General features: G+C 47.3%; 1 protein-coding gene across 2 annotated transcripts in view; it reads left to right on the forward strand.

Moving 5' to 3' along the window:
* The window catches only part of LOC146782638 (calpain-5-like), a 142,412-nt gene that overhangs the window by 65,678 nt on the left and 54,126 nt on the right, over positions 1-22,608 (forward strand). For both annotated transcript variants that reach the window (XM_085640024.1, XM_085640025.1), the window contains exon 5: positions 16,517-16,709. In XM_085640024.1, coding sequence (XP_085496150.1) covers positions 16,517-16,709 — 193 coding nt within the window. The remainder of the gene's footprint in view (positions 1-16,516; positions 16,710-22,608) is intronic.

Here is a 22,608-nt window from a genome sequence, read left to right on the forward strand (position 1 = left end):
GTTAGCTAATGAGTTACCGATAGAGCTGTTCAGCAGCGCGCAGCCCGAATCTGTTGCTCTTGAGTTGTTGTCATCTTCTTTCCATTGCTCACAATGATGCAAAGAAAATCCTTGGACTGCGTTGGCTTTTCGCACCTGGGCTTGAGGGAATTGAGCGTCCAGCTCTGTTTCCAGCTGCAGGGTCACAAATCCATGCCCGAATAGCCGTGTGTCATCCAGGCGCGCAACGCCCATTGGACTCGAAGGGCTTCAGCGACCCCTCCTCTGTCGTGTGTCAGCCCGGGCTGAGACAGCTTCCCGGCGCACACACAGCCGCACCCGAGTACTTCACAGGTCTTTAAAAGACCATTTGCTTGTTTATGAGACTTTGTTAATTTTCAACCCTTTTTAGAGGCCCTGCAGCTCTACTCTGCATGTTGCTTTTAGAATTAGCCCCCCCCCCCCCCCGAAAAAATTTCATAACCCCCCCCACCCCACCGAAATGTGGCTCTGGTGTCATCCTTCACCTTTCCTCAACCTGTCTAAGGCCCAAGTATGTTTTCCGCACAAACTTTAGTGCCAGACTTGCTTCAGCAAATACTGTCCTTCTTTTTGCTCCCAAGCGAAGTGTGAAACTCCTTTAACCCCTTCTGTGCCTATGACGAGCTGGATTTGTCATGGAGCACAGTCGCGCTGTGCCCATGACGAGTCCAGCTCGTCATGAGGCATTCCCTAGGGAATCCCTTTGGTGCGGGCACCAGAGGGATTCCCTTTAAACCAAAATAGCCTCGGGAGCTGGGGAAAAGCTTCCCCAGCTTCCGAGGCCCCCCACCCTTTCACTGTAATGACGATCGGCGCGCAAGTCGCGCCGACGTCATTACAGTGAAAGTGAAACTGAAATGTGCCAAGAGGCTCATTTCAGTTTCACTTTCTACGTGCTCAGGGGGCTATCTCAGCCCCCTGAGCACGTAGAAAGACGGGAGAGGTATAGTTGGAAAGGGGAGAATCTCCCCTTTCCAATGGTACCCCTCCCCAGTGGATCTCTGCTTGGGGATCGCCACAGAAGGGCGATCCCTAAGCAGGGATCCACCCACTAGACACCAGGGAGGGGGGAGCGGCCCCTTGGGCAAGGGCCTTTGCTCCCCCCAAATAACTTTGGCGCAATTTAGTCTGTTTGCCCCCCCTGGGGGGCAGATGGGGGCATTAGCCCCTAATCTGCCCCCCCCGGGGGGACAAAAAGCCCACTAGACCCCAGGGAATTTTTTTATCATTAAAAATAGGGGTTGGGGCTGCCCAAAACGGGCAGGCCCATGCCCCCACCCCACCCCCCAATTACTAGTCTTTCTGCCCCCCCCGGGGGCAGATGGGGCATTGGCCCCTAATCTGCCCCTTCGGGGGGGCAGAAAGCCCACTAACTACCAGGGATTCGTTTTTACTTTTTTTTTTTTTTAGAGTGGGGGCTGCCCGCAACGGGCACGCCAATGCCCCCACTCACCCGCCACCATTACAGCCTTTCTGCCCCCTAGACACCAGGGAATAAAAAAAAAAAATAGAGGTGGGGGCTGCCCAAAATGGGCAGGCCCATGCCCCCACCCCACCCCCCAATTACTACAGTCTTTCTGCCCCCCCCGGGGGGGCAGAAAGCCCACTAAATACCAGGGATTAGTTTTTAGTTTTTTTTTTTAGGGTGGGGGCTGCCCGAAACGGGCACGCCAATGCCCCCACCCTCCCTCCCCACAAAAATGACAGTCTTTCTGCCCCCCAGGAGGCAGATGGGAGCTGTAGCCCCCAATCTGGCCCCCCCGGTGGGCGCAGAAAGCCCACTAGAAACCATAGATTTTATTGTTTTATTAGTGTAGGGGTAGGGGCTCCCCAAAATGGGCATGACTGTTAGACCTGGCACCTTGGCGTGAGTCTCCCTTCCTCTTTTTGTCGCTGTGCCTCATGTGCTTTAATGGTGTTGGCCGCTCAGCGCGCTGTGCCACTGCCAACCAGTGTCGCGGTGCGAGTGCTCCCTTGTAAATTATATATGTTGGTTGGGTTCCATGATTGGATTGTTTGATTTACTGTCAGACCCCAGTAAAGTGCGCCAGGAGCGCCAGGGCATGTAAATGCAAACACCGCTGGTGGGCTTGCAGCACGGGTTGTGCCACCCACAGAAGCGGCCGGTAAAATATGTCTAAGGTCTGCCATCGCAGAACCTGCGTGCAGTCTGGTACTGACATGCTGACTGGCAAGTGCCCACACTTGCCGGTCCCTAAAACCTTCCCTTAGCTGCATGTTAGTCACCCCTCTGGTAGGCCCACGGGCAGGGTGCGTTGTGAGCATAAGGTAGGACAAGCCTAGATGCGTGGCATGTCCTAGTAGTGAATTACCGCCATCTTGTTGTTCACTACTGCAAGGCTACCCTGTTCTCATAGGCCAGTATGGGCGGCCTGGATTGGTACACCCTATGATCCTAACCGATCCAGGGAACATGGTAGGAGATCGAGTTTAGTATGCCTGAACTCGGAATAATAAGGTACATCTTTTCGCAAGGTTTATTTTAATATTCCGGGTTTGCAAATGCCGCTTTTAGAAAGCTGGCCTTTGCTTGCCTAAACATTTCAGCCCGCCTCTGCGTGATGTGTATCTGATGTCTGGCTGGTGTGAGTGACCGGGCTGGGGGAACCCAGATGGGCAGGGCTAGGTAGCCTGGTGGTGAATAGGACGATCGACAGGTAGATGGGTGGGAGGAGTGCTCCTAGGCTCTGAATAGGACAGTGCTCTGCCACCTCAATGCCGGATCCGCCCCCTGTGGAGCGTCTGAGGATTCTGCCCTGCACTCTGAAAGAAGAAGCCTGCATCACGTAAACAAAGTGCTCAGAACCCGGACTGGACTAGGCAAAGGACCCCCTAGCCTGGGAGAACAAAAGATTTGCTGTATAAATGGAGGAGCCCTGCTCCTAAGAAACTAGATCCGCTTTTGACCAAGAAGAATCTCTGCCTGAGGAGGAGGCACCGGGAAAGCTGTAGGAGGAAGACTGTCCCTGTCCTGGGGGATTGGCCTGCAGTGGTGACCTTGCTGCCAAAGGGGAGAAGAGAAACCTTTGCTGAAAACTTGCTTTATTATTACCTTCAAGACTTGTGCTTTTCCAAAACGATCTCCAAGGGCTTGGAACTGAGCTTGCCCCCTGAACTGAGCCCCAGGACCATTGGGCTCTACCTGATCTTCACTCGCCTGCCGCTGGACTGTGGTGTCCTTTCCCTCGCCGGAGCTGTGACCCTCGTGCCCCAGTCCCTCCCTGAGCCGTGACCAGGACTGCTTAGCCGCCCCCGCCTTGGGAAGAGCCTCGCTCGATCGGAGCCGCTCCCCCTACGCTGTGCTGGGCTGCCCCTTTCACCTCGCTCGCCGGAGGCTCGCTGTGCACCTTCACCCTCCCGCCGGAATCAGCGTTGTGAGCATCTCCAAGCCTCGGACGGCCCGGACGCAACCTGCGTGCCCGGCTGCCCCGCTTTGTTCACCCGCCACCTGCAACACCCCGCTCTTGTCGTGAGCCTGAAGATCAGACCCCCATCGTGAAGTTTGGGAGCCTCGGACGCCGCCTCGCCCTTCTGTCGAAGAGCCGCTGAAATCCCGCACCCGCCTTTGCGTCAAGAAACAAGGTACTGTACTTACGAACTCGAACGCGAGCTCGCATCGGATCCAGGGTCCGCAACGTTCTGATTTCCCTGTCATCTGCCGTGTGCTTCCCGGGCGCAGGCTCAGCACGAACTGCGCTGAGGCCCACAGTTACCTTGTGCCCGCCTAAAGAACTTTCCGTAACAAAGAGAACTTTACCGTATACCTAAGAATTGTGGCCCCATCAGTTCAACGTTACTGGGCCTTGTATTTGAATCTGCTGAATCTACATAAAAGCTTATTTTTGTATACTTCCTGATTGGTGTCCGTTTGTGGTGCATGCAAGGGGTTTACTGTATGTGTAATTGCATTTAAACCGTGTACGCCTGAGACTTAGCCTAGATTGCTCGCGCCACACACCTAGAGGGTGAGCAGGGGTTATTCTGGGGAGTCATCCTTCGCCCTGACAAGAAGTAAAGGGTCCCTGCTTGTTGTGGGTCCACAGCACCTGCGTCAACCAGAGCCCCCTCATTTCTAACAATGACAATACCCCCACCCCACCCCCAGAGAAACTCCAGTCTTTCCACCCCCCTGGGAGGGTAGTTGGCGGCAGCGGCCCCTGATCTGCCCCCTGGGGGGGCAGAAAGCCCACTAGGCGCCAGAGAGTACGCAGGCTTTTTTATGCGTGGGGGTGGGGGCTGCCCAAAATGGTCATACCAATGCCCCCACCCCCACAAAAAATAGCCACAGTCTTTCTGCCCCTTTAGGGGCATATCGGGATGAAACCCCCTTCCCCGATTTCCCCCCCAGGGCGGCAGAAAGCCCACTGGGCGCCGCCTTTTTTTTAGCAATGTGCATACCTGTGGATTTTGGGCCCTAGCGCAGTTGGAACGTAGGCAAACCTGTACATTTTTTAAGACTAGACACCGAGGAGAATCCAGGATGGGGTGACTTGACTGGCTCTCACCAGGTTCTGTTACCCAGAATCCATTGCAAACCTAAAAATGTGTCCAACATAACAAATTTTCCTCACATTTCTGTGGTGGAAAGTTCTGGAATCTGCGTGGGTCCACAAAATTCCACCCACCCCGCGTTCCCCAAAGTCTTCCGAGAAAAATGGTACCTCACTTGCGTGGGTAGGCCTAGTGTCCGCGTCAGGCAAGGGCCCACAACCAATTGAGGTGACATCAAAATTACCTATCACAAAACAACCTGATTTTGCAAAGGGGGTCCCATGAGTTTTTGGCCCCGGGCTTGGCGGCTATCTAGGGAAAACTACAAAACCCACACATTTCTGAAAACTAGACACCCGTGGGATTCCAGGGAAGTATGGCTTGCGTGGATCCCCCAACGTTTCCTTACCCAGAATGCCCTGCAAATCTCAAATTTAGCTGAAAAAATCACCTTTTTCACACATTTTTGTGTGGGAAAGTTGTGGCATCACCGGGCTGACACAAATTTCCTACCACCCAGTAGTGCGCCTCAACAGGCAAGGGTCCTAAACGTAGTGCGCCTCACTACGTTTTGGGCCCTTGCCTGTCGCGGGTACTTGGGCCTCCCACACGAGTGAGGCACCGTTTTTATCGGGAGACCCGGGGGAACGCTGGGTGGTAGGAAATTTGTGTCAGCCCGGTGATGCCTCAACTTTCCCACACAAAAATGTGTGAAAAAGGTGATTTTTTTCAGCTAAATTTGAGGTTTGCAGGGCATTCTGGGTAAGGAAACGTTGGGGGATCCACGCAAGCCATACCTCCCTGGAATCCCCCGGGTGTCTAGTTTTCAGAAATGTGTGGGTTTGGTAGGTTCCCCTAGGTGGCCGCCGAGCACCGGGCCAAAAACCCAGGTGACCCCCCTTGCAAAACCAGGTCGTTTTGAGGTAGGCAATTTTCATGTCGCCTCAATACGTTTTGGGCCCTTGCCTGTCGCGGGTACTTGGGCCTCCCACACGAGTGAGGCACCATTTTTATCGGGAGACCCGGGGGAATGCTGGGTGGTAGGAAATTTGAGTCAGCCTGGTGATGCCTCAACTTTCCCACACAAAAATGTGTGAAAAAGGTGATTTGTTCAGCTAAATTTGAGGTTTGCAGGGCATTCTGGGTAAGGAAACGTTGGGGGATCCACGCAAGCCATACCTCCCTGGAATCCCCCGGGTGTCTAGTTTTCAGAAATGTGTGGGTTTGGTAGTTTCCCCTAGGTGGCCGCCGAGCACCGGGCCAAAAACCCAGGTGACCCCCCTTGCAAAAGCAGGTCGTTTTGAGGTAGGCCATTTTCATGTCGCCTCAATACGTTTTGGGCCCTTGCCTGTCGTGGGTACTTGGGCCTCCCACACAAGTGAGGCACCATTTTTACCGGGAGACCCGGGGGGACGCTGGGTGGTTGGAAATTTGAGTGAGCCCAGTGATGCCACAACTTTCCCACACAAAAATGTGTGAAAAATTTGATTTTTTTTCAGCTAAAATTGAGGTTTGCAGGGGATTCTGGGTAAGGAAACGTTGGGGGATCCATGCAAGCCATGCCTCCCTGGAAGCACACGGGTGTCTAGTTTTCAAAAATGTATAGGTTTGCTAGGTTTCCCAAGGTGCCCGCATAGCTAGGGTTCAAAAACTACAGCTAGACATTTTGCCAAAAAAGGGTCATTTTTCACTGCGAAATTGAGGTGTGACCACGTTGCGTTTTGCGCCGTTTCCTGTCGCGGGCACTAGGCCGACCCACACAAGTGAGGTACCGTTTTTCTCGTAAGACTTTGGGGAACGCGGGGTGGGTGGAAATTTGTGGATCCACGCAGATTCTGGAACTTTCCACCACAGAAATGTGGGGAAAACGTGTTTTTTTTTTTGTCAATTTTTTAGGTTTGCAAGGGATTCTGGGTAACAGACCCTGGTGGGAGGCAGTCAAGTCACCCCATCCTGGATTCCCCTGGGTGTCTAGTTTTAAAAAATGTATAGGTTTGCTAGGTTTCCCAAGGTGCCCGCGGAGCTAGGGTTCAAAAACTACAGCTAGACATTTTGCCAAAAAAGGGTAATTTTTCACTGCGAAATTGAGGTGTGACCATGTTACGTTTTGCGCCGTTTCCTGTTGCGGGCACTATGCCTACCCACACAAGTGAGGTACCATTTTTATCGGGAGACTTGGGGTAATTCAGATTTGTAAAGGAACTGTTAGTTATTATCTATTGACTTTCGATGCATTTCTGCCTTCCAAATGAAAGATATTGTGTAAAAAAGAAGTCATTCTAAAAAATGACTGATAATTCTCATGCTAGTATGAGTATTCCCAATTTCAGAAATGTGCAAATATCTACTGTTTCTAAACTCTATATTTTGTTCCCATTTCAGAAATGCATAGGTGTCTTTCATACCGATTTTTCCATGTACACATTTTTACAGAATAATTACTATATACCCGGTACAGAATAAAAAACCATTGCAAGTTGCTGCTCAGTTTTTGGCTCTGGGTTCGTCGGGTTCTTGGTGAACCTACAAGTCCTATATATCCCCACAACCAGTTATGTCCAGCGGATGTAATGGTATATTGCTTTCAAAGAGCTGTCATAATTAGAAGAAGTTACAGGTGAAAACGTTGACACAAAAGGCTGTTTTTTTCAACTAATTTTCAATTTATCCTATATTTAACTGTTAGTTTCTATAAAAAAACCTTGATGGATCTACACAAATGACCCCTTGCTGAATTCAGAATTTTGTCTTCTCGAAAATGTATAGCTTTCCAGGATCCATTATTGCTTTTGTACCCATTTCTGCCATTAACTGGAAGGAGGTCAAAAGCACAAAAAATAGCAAAATTAGGCTATGTCCCAGAAAAATGCCAAAACTGTGTAAAAAATGTTGGGTTTCTGACATAAGTCTGGTATCCCCGAAAAGCTGGGAAAATGGTGATTTCAACCCCACAAACCCTTTTTTGATAACATTTGCAGGGAAAAACCCAGATGCTTTCATTTGCAGCTCGTTTTTCCCATTTTTCCGAAAAAAAAAACATTTTGCTGTATTTTGGCTCATTTCTGTGACCCCTCTAGGAGAATCCACAAACCCTGAGTACCTTTAGAATCCCCATGATGTTGGAAGAAAAGGACGCAAATTTGGCGTGGATACCTTATGTGGTCAAAAAGTTACAGGGGTCTCAGCGCGCACTACCCCAAATAGCCAAAAAAGGGAGTGGCACAGGAGGGGAAAAGGCCTGGCAGCGAAGGGGTTAACGGTGTTGTCGAACACTATGCCCAGGCCATGACAACTAACAGTGCAGAGTAAGAGCTCTGGGGTACAGGCCCTTTTTAGGTCTCGCCTGAGCCAGCGCTTTAGCGCTGCTCTCGCGAGAGCTTTTGTAAACGGGGGTTTTGGAAGTGCAAACTAGTGCTTTGAGGGCGCCAACTACAGTGCATGTGCGCCGGGCGCACGCACCATTTGGCAGCCTGCGTGTACATTTTGCGGGCGCTTTGATGTTCTCAGTGAGCCGCGCGGCCACTGAGAACATCAAAGCAGCCTGCGTGCCTCTCTCCCCTACACCCTCCCTTATCCCACTTCCGCGTCTTCCACAACTCCTGGGCTTGTTTAATTAAATATTTGTGCGCGACAACTCCTGGCTGAGTTGTGCGGCCAATGCTTGTATACACTGCTCTTTGAATGGCCTTGGAAAGTGTGTGTATCATTTGCACTTCTGTATATACAGGATTTTTTTTAAACAGGTGTGTCTATGATTGTGCAGATACCAGACGGCATTTCAAACGTGGCCTCTTTGGACGGTTCAGAATGAGGCATTCTCATAAAATCTCAAACCTCAAGCTACCTTCTTCAGTTAAATTGCTGCTCTTCACAACCCCTGCTGCAACCCCACCCCACCCCCTCCCTTCCACTCGCAATTTTTTTATCTGGCTAAATGATCTGCTAGGGGTCGCTGGTCGTCTATTCAGTAATCCTCATGAAGCCTGATGTGAACTGTATGCAGGGTTGCTGGTTTTTGGAAAGTTGTAACCTCCGAGCTGCCGCCAAGCCTTTACTATTCTGTTTTTAGTCCCGCAGTCATTGATGCTTTATTTCTGTATGGTGTAAATGACTTCCTTTTTAGCTCCACAAGAAGCATATTACCTGAATTACTATACACAGATTTCTATAAAACAAAGGTTGTACTTTCACCACTGACCTTCCGCATAGAGGGGTCTGCAAAGAACATATCGCTTCTTGAGAACACATAGCAAGCTGCACATTTATGATGCTGCGTATCAGCTGTGAACTCGACAAAGCGATCTGTTAGGATCTGTTGCAAGGCAGCACGTTTCTAGCTCCACCTCCTAAGGCTCATTCAACAGCCCCGGCCGTGGCCCGCTCCACCTTCAAAAGGATTGAAGATAAACGCAGACTGAAGTCTGGGAGCCGAATTGGAAGTGTATGTCTTGGGTACAAAAACTATACTTGATCCGGCCATGAACAGTACAACATCTTTTTAAAAAAAATCTTTTCCTCCATGTTGTCTGTTATTTCTACTTCATTGAAGCCTGGCGTCCGCTGCCCGCTTAGTCCCTCTCAAACAGTGGCGGAAAGAAATGTGGCCTCAGTAAATACCTGCCTTACATTTTACAAACCAAGAAAGGTGTGCAAGCCTCACTTCCATTAGTGCTGTTTGGAGATTGTTCTTCCCCGAGAAAATAAAAACAAGCATTTGCAATGCAATAGGTCTCGCATATACGCGAGTTTGAGCTATTGACATTGTAAATTACAATGACTTTTATTTTTGTTTTAGTTTTTAAAACATAAATAAAAGGCATTGTCATTTACAATGCCAATAGCTTAAACTCTTGGAAATGCGAGACCTATTGCATTGCAAATGCTTGTTCCCTCTGTGTTTACATGGCGGTTCCACACATTTGCAGATTGTGTCTTTCACAAAACACTGCTTCAATGTTTTAAGCAGGGGCGTAACACAGGCCCCCGCAGCCGCCGCGGTGCTGGGTGAGCTGCAGGGTTCCCCCTCAGCACAGTACTAAATCCTGAGAACTCCGGATTAAATCTGGAGCGGGGGCCCTCCGTGTACCTTGCAGGAGGGCCTCCTCAACTTTTGTTACGCCACTGTTTTTCGGAGGGGGGGGTTCTCTAAAAGAAGCATGTTGTTTTAACTTCACTGAGATGGAAAAAATAATGCGAATGTTGCCAGGACTCTTTGTGCACGGATTAGTACACACTGATGAACCACACCTGAATATAAATTAGGCCGCTTTTTCCCCAGTCCACCTGCTCAATCTGCATACATTAATGGCCTGGACCAGAGAAAGACTAGGAATAACACCTCCGCCCAGTTGGCAAAAGGAAGGAAATAGAGGCCCATCTGCCTCTGGAAAGGTCGCTCAGGCTCCCACTGGGCCCCTGCCAGCATCTTAACAGCGAAGACACATCCTAAATTGACCACCACGCTGGCCAAAAAGTGGCCCACAGCTGCAACTCTGATACCGGCCCATTGCCTGCCTTTCCAATCCGACCCTGTTCACATTACCTGCAGGCATTGCGACGTCCCAAGTCAACTGTAATGACCCGGTTACTTACTGATAGGTTTCACTACTCCAACCTTTGGTCATCTTCGTCACAGTGATTACACTTCAATTTAGCCCCATCACCCTTTTTTAGCTTATGAGAAAACAAGTTTCTTCGAATACCTATAGTTTTCTTGTATCCCTCTCTGGGACCTATTCCTTTGTTGGGGTAAAAAGGAAGCATCGACTAATCCCACTACTTGTTATAAAAAGCTGCTCTCTGAACCACACTGACACTTCCAAATGGGAATGAGAGAGAGAGATTCAAGGTCTGTGATAAGGAATACTACTGGGTGGAGTAATGAAGGTTATCCGGAAGTAACTACGTCCTTCAAGCCTTACCCATCTTCCTCATCCCAGTCCTTTCACGTTACAGAGTCAAGCCATAAAAGAGGAGGGACCGCACGCAGTAATCGGTGGCACACATGGATCACACCGAAGACCAAAAATTGCATAACCTCACAGTGATTAAATTATTTAGCAGAAAAAAACTCAGTCTTCTAATCCAGCAAAACGGATCTCAACACCGAAGAACCAAAATTAGCAGGAACCTTACCCCAACCTGCCACATTCTATGATTCATAAAGGTGTGGAGAGATGTCCAGGTGGAAGCATTACAAATGTCTTTAACAGATGCACCATCAAAGGCTGCCCAAGATGAAGAAGCTGTTCTAGTAGATCTATCCTAATTGGATGATGGCAAATCAACCCCTGCCACCTGTTACGAGACTGAAAAGCAAACTTAATCCAGTGGTTCAAAGGTGCTATAGTGGTACGATGACCATGGCTAGCTAAACCATAAGTGATAAACACAAATCTACTGTCCTAAAGGAAGCAGTCCTTTCAGATAAATTGGAATAACCTATGTGCATCTAAAGTTTGAATAACAATCTTCTCAGAAGAATGAAAAAATAAAAAACTGGAAAAACCCAAGTTCCAAAAAGAAGAAGAAAATCTTGGGCAAAAAATACAGAGCTAGCTGACAGACTACTGTGTCCTGAAATAATCAGAGAAAAGGAGGTGAGAGAACTTGGGCCTATTTAAAACATTTACCTTCGACTAAATGGTCTTTATTAGATGAATGAGAGATAAGAGGGAGAATACTATCAATCATCACAATTGCAGTGGCGGCTCCTCCGCAATGGCGAAGGAGTGTCGCCCACTGCAATGCCAGCAAACGAAAAATAAAACGATGCTCTAGCATGGTTTTATTTTTCGTTTTCCAGCTTGTGCATGGAGGAGCGGGGCTTGGGAGGGTGGAGGAGGAGTGCGTGTGCACTCCCCAAGTGCTCATGTGTGTTTGGCTGGCTGTCTCAGGCCGACCAAAACACACATGCACACTTCGGTTTCTCCAGCCCGGCTGAATTGAGTAGCTGAAGAAACCCCAACAGACTCCCTGGTCTGAGCAGGGCATCTTTCCTGCCTGCTTAGACCAATCCCCGTGCTGCTCTGCAGCACAGGGATAGGCTAGGAGTCTGTTCCAGGGGGTGCTGGGAAGCAGGAAGAAGAGGCCAGCAGAAGCGACTCGACACGGGAGGAGGCTGGTGACGTCAGGTAAGTTTTTAAAATTACTAATAACCTGTCAACCCCCCACCCCCTCAATCTCGCGCTCGCTCTCCCCCGTGCTGACCCCACCTGCCCAACCACTCTTTGTTAGTGGCAGCTGCCACTGCAATATAGTGCAACCAATTGGGTCACACAATAATCCAGGTCACAACTGAATATGGGATTGGTCTGAGTTTTACTCATAAGTTCAAAAATAAATTTACATATACTAGCCTTAGCATAAGGCTATTGAAGTACAGACCAAACAAAATGTGTCCAAATCTCCTGAAGAGATTCACCTTATACAGAAGAAAGAATACGACTAGTTTGATTATAGTTAAACAAAAAATGAGGAAAAAGAATTGTGATTTAAATTGCATTAATCAGTTTTCAAAATAAAGCATTAGTCCTATCTATCCCTACACTACTCTTATAGGACTAACTACTCTACTGAACATTTAAATTGATTTAGAATAGAAATAAAGGAAGAAAGTTGTCAGCTGCTGGAGTCTTCAGATGAAATACTCCAAGCATGGGTCAGGTAGCATAAAGCTATGCACGCAGAAACATATGTCTGCACCCTACACAGTCTCAAGATGTCTCTTGCTCTCCCTCACTAAGCGCAGCATGTATTATCAGTTTGCATTCAAGGTAGACGATCCCACATGACTCTTCTCCACTACATTTCCATTCTTCCAACACTCAAATTGGGATACTTCCCAATCACTAAGTTGCAACTTCAATTGGCCTTGGTCATTTTTTCTCCTCTTCTATGAGAACTCATCTCCCAGCTTGTTACTGTGGTTCTCTTTGCCAAACTTCATCTTCTCATTCCTTGCTATCGCATGAAAACAAAACTCTTCTATGCTAACTGGTGAGGCTTTGTCCACACCTGCAATGGAAACAAAATGCAACGACAACATTCCACATTGAAGGTTAAACACAAATAAAATGTGAGCCTGTAACGTGAGCTTGCACTGAAAAGTCACATCAAGCCTCGAAGTAAAGTCTTTAACACATGCACTGGATTACAATAAGAATATATTTCTAAACAAACCCTTTTAGCAGCATTAGGATAATGAAACAGGGGTTGGGGGCATAACTTTCTAACCTGTACTATCTAGTTTGCAACTTTCTAACCGGTACCATGTGCTAGATTATGATTTGTAATTTATGAATTATAAAGTAGCCAAATGCTCTTTGTGACAAAAGCAGTGAACCACTGAGCTATGCACATAAAATACTGTTCTGTGACCTGCATGGTACACATCCTTTGCAGCAGTCATATAAACCCTCTGCGCCACCTTAGATGAGTCAAAACTGCCACTAGACAAAACTCTGATCTCCCTCCATCAGGTACATTAATCACCAGAGTTATCTTGACACTTTTATTGCTGCCTGAAAACTACTCGATATACACGGAACTCTGCAGCGAGTGCTTTTAAAACTGCTGCACTGCTACAAAACTGTCTCCCACCTTCCAACCTCCTAGGGAAACACCAGAAGTCCAGTACAGCCAGTCCGGCCTTGCTCAGGGTTATCCCCTTGCTCAAACTCCATGGGTCTAATAACCATTGAAGGGATCTGGAGTCCAAGCCTCCTAGTTCTCCAAGCTCAGTTTCCAGTGTAATAGGATTTGATTCAGGAGGGACTTCCAACGTACTTTGGCCCAAGGAACCACCTAAAGGGAATCTGCCATGTCCTCCTGTTTACAGGTGCAGCGGCACGGATCGGAGCTAGGGGGGTGGGGGTGGAAGGTGGTAGGACTTGTGAAGTAGGGGGAGGATGCAGGAGGATGCAGGAAGCAGCTACAAAAAAATTAAATAAAAAAACTTACCTCCTCGCCGCGTCTCTCCTCCATAGTCCTCCCTCAATCAATTTGTGCTTTTTTCCTTTTGGAAGAAAACCACAATTTAGTTTTATGTGAAAAATTACTCCAATGTGGAGGAACTATATGGTACTTGGCCAAGATCAGAAGAAATCCAGGGCTCTGGGGAATTTTGCAGACTCTTTTAGCATCTGTGTACTTCTTCGAAAGAGATGCAGAAATTAGCCAGTCATCCAGATACAGAAAGCCATGGATCTCCACTAAAGAAGGCAACACACCAGTGTAGTGCTTAATTTGTGAAAAAAATAAGTGCAAGGTCCCCATATATACTTCAGAAGGCAATGCAACTTACAGTATCCACTGTCCTTGCAAATGCCAGCTATATGCTACTCATCAGACTGACAAATGGAACTGTTTGGAGTATTCTCCGTCTCCCAAAGCTGTAAGAATTCCTAAGCCTGCTGATGTTATTTTTTAAATATGTATTGAATTATTAATCACGGTGCTAATGTTCTCTGTTTAAATTTAAATAGACCGCTCCACCATGAGATGTACAGTCATTAAAATGTGCAGATTTTAAAAAACAAGTGTCGGTGTCGAGCCCAGGCAAGCGCTGGCACAAATTAAGCACTGCACCAGTGGGGCAATTACTTTGGTAAACACCCTTGGAGCTGAAGTTAGGCAAGAGGGAGCACTTGGAACTAGTAGTGAAAGTCAAAGACACTCAAGCAGAGGAATCTTTGGGAATTTGGATGAATCTGGATCTGTAGCTGTGTGTCCTATAGGGCTAAAAGTGCCAGAAATAGCCTGGAGAGATAAGCGGCAAAATTGACTTAAGGGCCACCATCTTTATTGGCTGCTATGGAATAAAGGACCCCACTTCTTTCATGTCCAAAACCAGCTGAGGTTGATGATGCATTTTGAAACAGGAATAACAAAACTGATCTAGATATGAATGTGGCAAAAAAATTACCACTGCTTTTGAAAGGATTTTTTTCTACTCCTGGAGAAGGTCCTGACAATGAACTGGGCAAGTCAAACATGCAGAAGGGTGAACAACAACTGTTGTGGTTCTTCTCTGAACTGAATCAGATAAACGTTCTCTGTTATCCAAAACCCAGACATCTGAGATAGAGTATTGCCAGATTTCGCGAATGTTCTTCACAATGCCAATGAATATAGTCTTTGTGTAGTCAGGTTTGGAAAGGAGGGAAAAGGCGATTTAAAAAGGCCTTGAGTTAAGATTGTTCAGAAGATGGGATCCTCCAGCCTTGATCCATTCTAAGGAAGGGCTGAAAGGTCCCGCTGGATGATGAAGCCGGACCAAAGGCTCTTTTCGCACCCCAGTTGAGCTCTCTGAAAGCGAGAGGAACAGGAGTCCTCGATTTGCTCCGCTGACGTCGTGGCCAGGTCTAGCTGGGACCCAAACAGTTTGGCTGCAGTATGCGGAAGGTGCATCAACAAGCCCTTCTGTAAACTACCCCCTTCCATGATCTCATCCATCTATGACGTCCTGCTGCAATAACGGAACCAGAGGGTGCTTCCAATACACGCAAACAGTCAAATAATATGTCCGGAAGGAACTTAACTTGTTGATACGTTATAACCAAGGTGGAAGTACAGTCTTTACTCCTAGACATCCTTCTAACAAAGTCTGGAAATCCCTTAAAAGAGAATGCACTGAATAACTTGCGTAAGAGTTTGCTCTAATGGAAAAATTGGTTGCAGATTATGCTTGTTCTCTCACACTCCCTCTTCCATCAACTGGATCACAACTGTACCTTCAGAAGAGACGCCAGCTATCAACGAGTCCACCTTCATACCCGAAGGAAACTCCTCTGCATGATGGTGGAGTAGATCGCTTTTAAGGCGGAATCTTGGCGACCCAGATCTTTCTACCTCCTTCCATTCTTTAGAAAGCACATTTCACATGGCCCCGGTTAATGGCGTACTTTCTGGCTCTCTGTAGCGGTACTGCACAAGAGTAGAATAGGAAAGGCAAGATCACTGCAGAGATGAAGAATTGCAGTGAGATGCGTCCCTTGCACATAATCACCTCTGACATCTTCATCCTTTTCAGGATCTTCCTTATCCCCTACATAATCCATTCTTGCATCTCCAGGATAGGTAAGTCCTGCTTATCCCCCACATTATCCATTCTGGGGAGCTCTGGGGAAGGGAAGTCCTCTTTATCCCCCCACATAATCCATCCTGGGCATCTCCGGGGCAGGTAGGTCCTCCTTATTCCCTCACATAATCCATTCTGGCATATCTGGGGCAGCTAAATCCTCTTTATGCCCCCATATAATCCACTCTGGGCATCTCTGGGGCAGGTAAGTCCTCCTTCTACTCCAGTGCAGCAGCAAGTGCTTGACTCCTCTTCTGCTGTAAGTCTGCTATGAGGGCAAAGTTTCATTAGGCTGGAGAGGAGAAGTCAGTAGGAGGCAGGTGAACATGAAGCCTCTGCCTTCTACATTTGCGGGACTGCAGATAAGTGCAAAAAGCCCACTGCTGCAACTTAAACTCACCAGCAGCCAGGCGAGCGTCCGGATTATATGGTATCAGAGGGAAAGCTATTGTACAGCATGTGTAATTCTTAGAGCTCGACGCCATTGTATAGTCAGGCTGGGGCAGCGGCTCGCTGACCAAAGACAAAACATGCTCCTAGACCTCTCGCAAGAGCAGGGAGGGCTTCCCGGTAGCAGCAAAGCGGGCAAGTTCTTCAGAGCGAAGACAAGACAATATGGCAGTTCGAATGCTTGTTCTAGTATCTGCCTCAGGTTAGGTGCACCAGTTTCTGTTGGCCATGATCTTACTTTTCAACCACTGGAACTGCTGCCTCCATCGTGCGCACCAGGATGCAAGTCAGACACAATGGCTTTACAAGTTTTTTCTTCTAGAATCTGTCTGTCTCAATCTGTTGGTGGCCTGTTTGTCTTTGGCACTCTTTGACTTTGTATTTCTTTGGGTTTGTCTCAGTCTGTCCTCTCTCATGGCTCTGCTGACCTGCTTCTGTCCCTGTCGCCCTCAGGTTGAATGGCTGCTATGAGACCTTGGAGGGCGGTAATACCAGCGAGGCCCTGGTGGACTTCACGGGCGGTATCTCGGAGCCCGTTTGCTTGGATGAGGAGAACATTGCTGCAGACCTGGAGAAGAAGAAGAAGCTCTTCAAGTCCCTGATGAAGGCTCATTCCCGGGGCTCTCTCATCAGCTGCTCCATCAAGGTAAGTGAAACTGACTGACCCTGAGCGGCCCTAGCCGATGCTGCTATAGTTAGCGTCCTTACCCTGAGGATTTTATGGGGTCTCAATAGCTGCTCCATCAAGGTAGGTGAAACTGACTGACCCTGAGCAGTCCTAGCCGACGCTGCTATTGTTACCACCCTAACCCTGAGGATTGTATGGGGTCTCAATAGCTGCTTAATCAAGGTAAGTGAAACTGACTGACCTTGTGGAGTCCTAGCAGACGTTGCTATGGTGAGCTCCCTACCCAGAGAAGTTTATGGGGTCTCAATAGCTGCTTCATCAATGTGAACTTGTCAGGAGAGTGTTTATACACTGTATCCCACCCTTTGTGTCAGTGAATGTAAGGAAGCGTACCCCACATATGGATCCAGAGACAGTGGTCTAGGAACAGTTTCGCCCACAGATTATATTGAGCCTCTAACGCAGGAGGGGAGTAAACTTGATAATGGTTTGTGCAAAAAAGCATAGATAATACTTAATATTAAAGAACATTCTGAAACAAGAGGATACAAAGAAACTGGGTGCAGTATCCTTATAATGTTAGGATTCTACCTGATAAGGGAAACCCACCAGGGCCTCTTACCATGTCTCTTTCCACGTCTATAAATGTGCCTCCTGCCCGCATCAGATCGGATTCCAGATCATGGAAACATTTCCCAGTGATTCTACGCTTCAGGGTATGGAAGGTATTGTAGTGGCACACTTCTGTAATGTGTTGTAAACTTTTTGTACATGCAAGCGACATGGAAGTTTACTACGTCACTCGGAGTGAAGAGGTGGAAGCGCTAGACTGCAGAAGGTTAGTTGTGGAGGAGTGTGTTTAATGCTGCGTACTGCACGCTTCGCTTCTGATCCAGACATGCTGTTGTCGGAGTGGGCGATAGGTATGGGCTGTTTGCCTTCTCGCTGTTGTACTGGTGTCACCATGCAGCAGGTGCGAATGGCTGGGGACTGCAAGTGCCTAAGTGGGTATAGTGAACAGCTTACGAATCAGATTTCAGAGGGACCTCTTGCATCCTTCAACTTACTTGGGCATGAATGACACGCATTCTTTGCGATATGGCCATTTGGTGGGCAAGTATTCAGCTAGTTCTTTTTGGTTTAGGGGTACCCGGTTTGCGGGTAGCTGGGGCGAGCTAATCCCTGCAAACCCAGGAAAAGTGTTAGTTGCAAGTTGCAGACCTCCAGGAATCCCACAACTCGTGAAGAATGTTGGTCTGAGGCCAGGGTTGAGGTCCTGCTCTTTCACCGGGTCCATTTCTTCTCCTCGTTCTGACATTAATTGACCAACTTTCTTGACCCCGAAGCAGCAGAACTGACATTTGTCAAGCGACAGCTTGAGGTCTTCTTTTGTCAAGAGCGCATGTCCTTTGCTTGTGCTCTTCCAGTGTTTTTGTGAGGACAATAATGTCACCCATGCCCACCAATGGCTTGATTTATGGTCGAGTCTTATTGTAAAATCCTTGATGGTGAAGAAAAAACAACTTAAAATCCTCTGATGATGAAGAAAGTGCTAGATCTGTCAGCCTTCCTACCCAAATCACAAACTGCGACTATGCCCGTAGGGACTCACAGCTGAACAGCCTTTTAGCCACAAATGAAGCGGATACCCAACAGGTTCAATGTCAACAGTGCACAAAATCCTCAACATCGTTCAAATTGCTCACAAGAAAAAAAAACCTTTTGTGGCAATCTAAAAACAGTCAAAACCACTTGGGCAAGTCCATTGAAAGACCACTGAAAGTCTCCTCTTCCAGGTCACGTGTCCCTTCATCGCGCTCAGAGGACAAGATCCGGTCTCAAGACGGGCACCACCTGAAAACCCCTTCAGCCACAAAGGACGTCAGGTTGATCAGTTTGAAGGCAATGCTCAGTGCCTATGTTAAGGAACTTAAACAAGAAATGGTCGCTCTCCATGCTCCGGGGACCTTCTTCAGGTTCATCTTGTGACCTTTGAAGGAAGGGTCCTCAGGGAGGGTCCAATATAGGACGGTGAGACAAAGGCGCCACTTTAAGAAAGGGTCAAGCAATAGGTACCGAGTGAAATGCAGCTGTTCATGAAGTCACAACAGCTGTATTGAAGCTTACTTTGAATTTGGAGAAGATGCTTCTTGGATGAGATGCTACAAAAATGAGGGCAGAAGTGCCGTCCAATCAGCATGACAAATGGAAGAACCGGTCCATTCACAAGTGCTCAGCTGACTATAAACATTCCTATCAGGGCTGATATAGCATAAAGCCCATCTCTGAATTTAACATATCTGTGCCAACTATTGTGATAACTGTTGGTTAAAGCCTCTAGTACCGCTCTGCATGAACCTGCGGCTCCAAGGCATAGATCTTGGCAGCGCTGTCACAGCCATTGTTACTTTCAAGGTTGATAAAATGGGCAAATTGATTTAGATTATAGTAACAACTGATGTTACTGCAGTTCAGTATGCTTTTGCAGTGAAGTCATGTAAAACAAATTGTTTATCTAAAATCTTTTTAGGTCTGACTAAAGACCGCTTTCTCTACCAGACCTCATGTCAACACGCACATACACACACATACAAACAGGAGCTTTAAGTCCGACCTCTAAAGCCACTGGAGTGTGGGGGAAGCCTCCTTCAGGCATTGGCTGTCCTTCATGTTTTGAAACCAGGTCCTGGCATATTGCGGATGTTTTCACGTTTTCAGAGTAATCTCCGACTACTTATTTTAGCTATGCCAGTGTCTTTGAGCACCCCTTTCAGTGGAATTGGGGGACCCAGAAGGTAGTCTCATGACGGAGCAGGACAAACTGTCTACCCGCTGTCAGCTGCATGCTCCATCCTCCTTCCAGTGACCCAAGAGGCCCTCTAAGCAGCCACATCGGGAAAGTTGCAAAAAGAACTATTGATGGACAGAATGCAGAACAATGTCATACATTCACCCCAGTACAGAGATCTGGGCCTAAATCCATCGTTTTTTTTGCTCACCATGCCATCCCAGTTTGGACCCAGCCATATGCAAATCAGTCTTGACCCTGTGCCTCATGGGAACAGTCCAGCCCGAACTGCCAGGCCAGGTCCTCCCTGGACTGGAAACAAGCATCCTAGGACCGGTTTCGGGGTTTCACCATCGGGGAAAGTTAGGCTTCGTCACGCTTGGCGGCCATTTTAGTGTCAAACCATTAAAATGCCAGGGAGCCCACCCTGCAAAGAAGGTCTCACACACCTGATTAGTATTTAAATAATTCTTCAGTGCTTTATCCAATTAATGGTTAATGCTGGCTCGGTTGCATGGAATTTAGAGTGGCCCGACCCTAATATTTATGCCTGAAACTATGATGGCTGCCACAGGTGACACTGCCTTGCCTTTCCCATGCAGAGGCCCTGAGTCAAGCCATAAACTTTAATTTTGGTCAACCAAGAAGTTAAAAACGACAGCTGATGAAACGCTTAATGTATTTTTTTTAACAGTTTATATATTAATTTTGATCCGCACAAGTGAGATACTTTATGCCCACGAAATTCAGGAAAAAAGAAAACTCAGTGCAACAAATCGTACATGAATCTTGTTACTGCCTTCATTGTCTAGTCACAAACATTGTATTACAGTATGGAGCCCCCCTCCCCCAAGTGTACCACAGTTACCCATGTGGGTAACTGTGGGTTGGCCCTGTGAGGCGAGTCCGTGGCCCCTGGCCTAGCTGTCCGTATGGAGGCCAGCCATGTGGATGAGTTCAGGTGGGCGAGCAGACAGACAAACTCCCCTCCCCCACCCCCACCCCCCCAATCCCTTGTTACCAAAAGTCTTGAATGCTTTCCTGACTTTGTCAACTTTCTCCTGGTTGTCATGTACAATGGATAAGATTTGTTCCTTGGCATACATGGACCAGATCTTACTACACCACATATTTATGGACGGTGTGTAGTGGGTTCTTTCCAAACCTTTGCTAAAGGCAATCTAGATTCTATAAGAAGCTGTGAAATCCGCATACCCATCAGAGACATCTGAATATGTGTGCAGATCCACCACCTGTGTATACAAGTGCCCCTCTCGCCACAACCCTTCAAGCAAAGCACCGAGCTCCCCGTGATGGCGTGTAGCCCGGCGGGAGAGAGGTACCAACGTGTCGCTACGCTAATTGAGGCTTTCACTGCTTTGTGCCAACGGAATCCGCTCTTGCGGTGAATAGCATATTTTAAAATATTAATTCTCTTTCAGTTTCTTGTGCGGCTGTTCTGCTGTTTAAGACTAGGCAACCCCCTCTCTGGTTTCACCAATCCTTGCAAAGCTGCCATCTGCTCAATCATCGTGTGTTCACTGGAAGCATCAAGATGTTGATAGTATGGGCACTCTCCAAGTGACAGTGATTAGTTCACACTTGACCGCTTCCTTACAAGACTGTGATTGTATTGGTTACTAGCCTGATGGTCAGAGGTAGCATCTCCTCATGTGTGCGTGCAGTATTTCCCAACCATGAGGCTGAATGTGTTTGAACAGACCTAGGATAAGACCTGTCTCAGTTGAGATGAGCTTGATCTAATCCTCACACTGACTTGGTTTCTGCTTCCAGCCTCACCTCCAGGTTGCGATGAACTTCGATTGAGAAGGAACAGATTACCTTCAGCTGGAAGCACAGGCTGTGGCCAGCTGCATGGGTGTACAAGATGCTGGTAACAAGGCAGGCATTTTCAACTCAGAAGAGATTGCATCACTCTGGGTACTGCTGCAAAGTGACTCTGCACCAGGTGTGGGGGACAGAAGCTCTCCCACTGCACAAAATCACTCCTGGAACACATCAAATCCTTCAACCTCACTTGCTACAACTACACAGAAGATGCCCAGGTAATGCTCAAACTAGATAGAGCAAATTACCTGGAGCGAACAAATTTACTGAATGCCTCAACGGCAGAAACCTCAAACTCAGTGCCATTTAAACAGAAATTGTATCATGCAGCGAATGGAAAAACTACAACTCACTAACACAGTGGACTAAAGAGCTAGGACAACCAACATCTGCTGACTCCGAGGCACAGCACTTAGGAATTATCATAGATTCAACCCTTGAACGCATATAATCGCTCAGTTCCCTTCGGTCCAGGTGTTCTTGAATCCAATATTTTGGTATTTGGAGACTGAGTGCCTAGTTCAACTCGTATCCAATAGCGAGCTGGCTGAAAGTCCTGGGATATGAGCCATCTCTTCCCCTAACTGATAAATGGGTGAAACTGGTATACGTTGCAATGGCGGTGGCCATGTCTCTTCTGCTTCAAAAATGGCGATCACAACAGGTTCCAACAATGAGTGAGCGGGTTCGGAAAATGAATCAAGTTAGAAATAGTGAACGACTATATGCAATGCAAAATGGGGGGATTAGGAGACTTGAAAAACTATGGGAGCGGTATTTTGACTAAAGATTAAGGCTAGATTAGAGGATTGTACAGGTACCCCGCTAATTTTCATATCCTATTTATTTATTTATTTTGTATTTAAGAAAGATACACACTGCTTATTTCAAGGGGTTGCTAGAATGGTTAAATACACATTTTAGGATTGACATTTTGCACATTTGCTCATTCTTTCCTTATTTGCACTTTAAGCACATTATGCACTTTAAGTGCTTTTTATTGAAGAAATCTGTATTGTATTTTGTTTCTATTGATTCTTAAAGCAATGTTATTCTTGTTCTTATTGTGCTCTGTATATGTTTTAATTCCTAAATATGTATGCTGTATTTATTGATTATTGGTGCATGACCTAGGTATGGTACTGTGTTATATGGATGAATTTGAAGATATGGTGAATCTCAAGAAAAAAAGAAAAATAAATAGATTCACCCCTCTCCACGGTCCCACAAATAACCTAAGACCACATTTTGCACCATCCTCTGACTCATCTTTCTTCAACT

The sequence above is a fragment of the Triturus cristatus genome, chromosome 12 (assembly GCF_964204655.1).
Source record: "Triturus cristatus chromosome 12, aTriCri1.1, whole genome shotgun sequence".
Taxonomy (NCBI): domain Eukaryota; kingdom Metazoa; phylum Chordata; class Amphibia; order Caudata; family Salamandridae; genus Triturus; species Triturus cristatus.